Source organism: Miscanthus floridulus, chromosome 4 (assembly GCF_019320115.1).
Source record: "Miscanthus floridulus cultivar M001 chromosome 4, ASM1932011v1, whole genome shotgun sequence".
NCBI classification, from domain to species: Eukaryota; Viridiplantae; Streptophyta; class Magnoliopsida; order Poales; family Poaceae; genus Miscanthus; species Miscanthus floridulus.
The window spans coordinates 58938257-58943817 of record NC_089583.1 but is presented as its reverse complement, the minus strand read 5'-3'; the positions used below and the strand labels follow the sequence as shown (position 1 = coordinate 58943817).

At 45.3% G+C, this 5561-nt stretch overlaps 1 protein-coding gene across 1 annotated transcript in view; it reads left to right on the top strand.

The window, feature by feature from the left end:
- The first annotated feature begins 499 nt into the window (after positions 1–499).
- The window catches only part of LOC136548537 (uncharacterized), a 27103-nt gene continuing 22041 nt past the window's right edge, over positions 500–5561 (top strand). The window contains exon 1 of the mRNA XM_066540024.1: positions 500–663. Coding sequence (XP_066396121.1) covers positions 500–663 — 164 coding nt within the window. The remainder of the gene's footprint in view (positions 664–5561) is intronic.

Below are 5561 nucleotides of genomic sequence, written 5' to 3'. Positions count from 1 at the left end.
GCGCTAACACCCCCGATGCTGTTGGCGACGTGCATCCTTAGACATGGCCTGTGGTGGTAGCGGGTCATGTCAAGATGCACCTGCTCCCCTTCTGGCATCAAAAGCTTGACCCTAGACTTGTAGTTTTAGACCCATAGTGGTTGGGGGCAGTACGGACCTCCGTCGGGCGAGGCGAAGCCCATGCCCTTGGGGTCGGGCGAGGTGGATCCTGTGCCCTCGGCATCAGGTGAGGTGGAGTCCGCACCCTTAGGGTCGAACATGATGGGGCTCTCACCCAAGGGGTCAGGGCAAGATAGATCCCATGCCCTTAGGGGTCAGGTGACCCAGATCCCATGTCCTTGAGGTTAGGCGAGACGGAGCCTATGCCCTCAGGGCCGAGCAAGACGAAAATACACTCTTAACCATCCGAGGGAGTTAGCAGTCATGGTCATTAGCTTCCTTCTTTTGGGTATCCTTGATACTGATACCCGACAAGCCTAAAACTGATGAGCCGAAAAGGATGAGGTATGAGCAAAAGGCATTTGACATGGTGAAGGGAATAGATGTTGAGTTTGGGAAGAAGAAAGAGAAAGATGGGACCACAACAAGGAAGAGGAAGCAGGATAAGATGGAGGAACCACCTATCGCCCCCGTTCCTTTCAAGAAGCAATCATGTTTCTTCAAGTACCTATCATACTAGAAGGAGATATGCCCCATGCCATCGACTGCATGCACCTTGAGAAGAATGTCTTTGAAAGCACCATTAGCGTAATGCTAGACATCAAGACTAAGACGAAGGATGGTCTGAAGTCATAGATGGATCTTGTCAACTAGGACATCAGGTCCGAAATTCACCCGACATCGGCGATGCAGAGCGGGAATGTTGACCTTTCAAGCACGAGCTACAACCTAACGAGAGATGAGAAGAGGGCCATGTGCCAATGGCTTAGGGGTGTCAAGGTACCAACTGGTTTCTCTTCCAACATCAAGAGCCTGGTCTCGATGGAGGACCTCACACTAACTAGCTTCAATGCACATGACTGCCACATCATGCTCATGGTGTTCCTTCTAATTGTGATCAGGGCTATCGGTCTAGAGTACATGAAGATGGTCATCACACGCATGTACTACTTCTTCAACTACATCACACAGAAGGTCATCGATGAAGCTGAGCTACCTGGCCTAAAATAGTTCATCGTGGAGACTCTTTGCTAGCTCAAGATCTGCTTCCCGCCATCTTTCTTTGATATTATGCCACATAGTATGATGCACATGGTTGATCAGATACAAGACCTGGGCCCCATGTACCGACACTAGATGTGGACATATGAGCGGCTCATGTCAACCCTCAATAGATACGTCATTAACCATACCTACCCAGAGGGCTCTATGATCGAGGCATACACAACTGAGGAGGCCATTAACTGCTGCACCAGGTACATCCAGGATAGAAGGGTGATTGGCCTGCCCTGTCCCTCAGCATGAAGGTAGAACCTCAGGAATGGGTTGCATGGGGAGGAAAGTACGCACTGATGTACAGTAGAAAATGGTGCAAGAAGCTCATCACATCGTCCTTAATTAGTTAGTTGTTATGGAACCATATGTTGAGAAACACCTGGAGGAGATCCGGCTACTCATGGTGGATAGCGCATGGAGGCATGGGTCCAAAAATAGCACAAGATCCATTTCATGATGTGGATCAAAGAGCTGTAGGACATACCCCATGGAGAGTCCGATGAAGCGAGGCTTGTGTTGGGCCCATCCACCCAAATCACCACGTGGCAAGGGTATGACATCAATGGATACCGGTTCCACACAAAGGATAAGGACAAGAAGAGCATGACATAGAACAGTGGTGTTTGATATGAGGGCATGGACAAGTCAACGGGGTAGACCAAGACATACTTTGGACAGATTGAAGAGATATGGGAACTTGACTACGGTGGTGACCTATAGTTAGCTGTCTTTCGGTGCCATTGGGTCAAACAAAAGAGGGTTGTCATGGATGACTATGGGCTAACCATCGTGGAGCTCCAAAGTGTTGGCTACAAAGATGATCAGTGGGTACTAGCAAGCCACTGTGCGCAAGTAGCCTTCTGGCCGAATGCCCAAAGATAGCAAAAAGCACATACTTGTGTCTAGAAAGTAGAGGATTGTGGGAGCTAATGGAGTCTGGAGCCTCGAAGAATACAATAACTACGCTGAACTCTTGCTCTTTACCGATCATCCTAGAAGATCAAGTTGGTCGAGACTCACGTCAACTAGACCAAGATGATGCCCTAGTTCCACCCTAACGGTGAGAAGAAGACCGTCGTGGGAGCACTTGTAGCAAAATGATATGTGTGCCACACATATATGTAGTATTGTAGTCATTGATTGATTAACGAGAACTTTTATGTAACTAATTATTATTATAGTGGAACCATATATATATATGACCGTGGGAGATCTGTACGTGTTAAGTGTTTGATTTTTTTAAAATAATTTGATATGTATGCCACACATATATGTTATAAGTCTTGACTCCTCCTACAACACTACTCCTACTCCTTCTACTCCTTCTACTACTACTACTAGTACTACTCCTACTCCTAGTACTACTACTACAACTCTACAACAACAACAACTACTACTACTAACTAACTACTACTACTACTTCAACTCTACTACTACTATAACACTACTACTACTACTACTACTACTACTACTACTACTACTACTACTACTACTACTACTCTACTCCACTACTACTCCTACACTACTACCACTTCCTACGAGTCTACTCTACTACTACTACACTACTACCACTTCCTACACTACTCCTACACTTCTACACTACTACCAGTACTCTATTACTCCTACACCACTACTCCTATGAATTTTAAAAAGAATTAAAAATTAAATATCAATTTTAAAATGTTGTAAAATGAAAATAACTGAGGAAATTAATCAAATATAAAAAATGTAAAATCTTAACAGAGGTGGGCATCCTATATCGCCCGCCTCAGTTAATCGATTAACCATGCCAGGCATCCTAAACTGCCCGCCTCAGTTAATATTTGTAATAGAACCGACCAAATCATAAGAACGTAAGTACAAAAACAATCACCGAAGTGATCAAATTCCTGTACTTAAGCTCCCATAATCCCGGTAGTCCGGAAATCACGAAGGATTTCAACCAACTCTCAACATACAAACCAAGACCGTAGTGATTCAACACAACACATCATCCGTTACAACATTTCACAAGTAGCATTCGGATTACATCCATCAGAGTTCAAATAAAATATTACAAACCAAGTTCGAATGTGCGGAAGCAACATAGTTTAGTACATAACTTCATAGTTTTCAAATACATTGCCAAGTCTAAGTCATGTCCCACAAAAGCATCATCAGGTACGAGAACTATGAGAGACCGCACCCAATGGTCTAGTCTTCATCCCTAGCTAGGAGAAGGCAGTACTTGCAACAACCAAAGTAGAACTGGTCATCTGCAACAGGTGGGAGATAAACCCTGAGTACGAGAAGGTACTCAGCTAGACTTACCCATCAAAACCAGAAATAAAAGACACCAAGGATCATGCAAGGCTTATGAGGTGGGCTAGCTTGACACAGTTGCATAAAAGAGCTTATGATTATACTAACCAATTTAAACTTAGCATCAAGCTTATCATCATTTACCTATCCACTAGATTAGCACCTGTACTAGAGCACTCACTTATTAGGAGCAAACAATATTAATCATAGCAGGTATAATAAGGCTGTCATCATCATATCATCATTTCCGAACCATTAGGTTATTTAGTGTATCTACTTTGGAGATAAGCCCGTCAAGTTCTCACTAACTGGATCTATAGAAAAATTATGAAAATTCACACAAGATCCATCCATGCAAATAAGAGAATTTTCTATCTCCTACATACAGTGTCCAAAATATATAACAATTTAACTACAAGCTATTCATGATATGAGCAATACACCATAAAAAATTCATGCCATTTGGAGCTACATAGAAAAAGATATAATTACCCCTATTTCTTGCATGATTAAAAGAGATAAATAGAAACTCCCATTTTCATAACCAAACATGGCATAACTCTTATTTTTAATATAAACTAGACATTATCATGAACTCAGCAAAATTGGAACCACATCATTTGAAGCTACCAACTAGGAGATACATATTTTTGAATCTATATACAAATCTGCGAAAAGAATAAAAACCAAAAATGAATTTGAATCCTACTCTACTGCTGGGCCGGCCCGAACAGATCTGGCGGCCCACAGCGCATGCGCAAGCGACACCAACGTGGCCTAGACACGGTGCAGCCTAGGCTGGCTCCCGCCTTGACTCAGCGACTGACGACGGGACCCCATGCGACAGAGAGACAGACAGGGGAACGGAGGAAGACGACGGCGTAGCTCGTCATCGGTGGCCTCTCCGGTGAGTCCAGCGGTACTACAATGTTCGCCATGCCCATGCGCATCTAGCGGTGCCCTCAATCGAAGCTATTGTTGCGGCTATAGGGGGTTGTGATGAGCATGGTGGTGCACGGCCACGGCATGGCCGGCTCCGGTGAGTCGACGGTGCTACGGCCCTAGTGGCCTGCTCTCCGAGCACCAGTAGCACACGCAGCAGCTAGCGCAAGGGAGAGAAGGGATGGCAAGGGGCACGATGGCCATTGGCCGCGTGGAGCACCAACTCTGGCGAGGTCAGCCATGGCGGTGGTGGAAGAAACGATGAATTCGCGCTTACCAAGACTCAAACTAACCGACTGAGAGATGGAGGTGGTAGAGGAGATCACGGCGAGGCTCTGGGCAAACTGGGCAATGCATTTTTGCACAGGCATGAGAGCTAGGCGAGGGCGAAGCTCGGCCGGCAATGGCGGAGCTACAGTGGCTCAATGCTGCGCGTGGTGGAGGAGAAAGAGAAGCAAATGGAGCAGGCGAGTGCGTCGGGCAGGCGCGCGGGGTGCTCAAGTCACGGCCAGCAGCGCCAGGATGCCCTGTGGCACGTGGCAGCGCGAGCAGAAGTCCGACGATGGGTGGCGAACACACGGCATTTGTTGTCTGATGACTGTCAATCACTGTAGACCACATTCAGACAACGGGAAACGCCTGACAACGCGACTTCATCGGTTTAATACGGCTAAACCGTTGGTCCATTGCAAAGACAGTGTACATGAAAAGTGTAGGTCTACCATCCATCTACAATTTCTTTTCAAAGACCATCATCTAATTCACCAAGTATCAGAAGTTACATCAAGCCAAAGATGGCTTAATCAAACTAAAAATGGATTATGACTTAGCAATTTTTCCAAGTGTGAAATCAGCATGGGATTCTGACTTGTGGGCCATGTTTGAGCATGTTCTAGCCATTTTCATGAGATGATCATAAAACAACTTTTGTTCCTTGATAAATTAGCTACAACTTTGGTAAAGAGTGCACAGCCATGCAAAGTCTCTAAGTTGGTCTTTTGAATCAGTCAAACAGTGGCACTCTAAGGGTCAATTCAAGTCAAACCTCTCCTAAAGGGCAATTTGGTCCACATGAACAATGTCCAAACAATTACCCTAAGTGT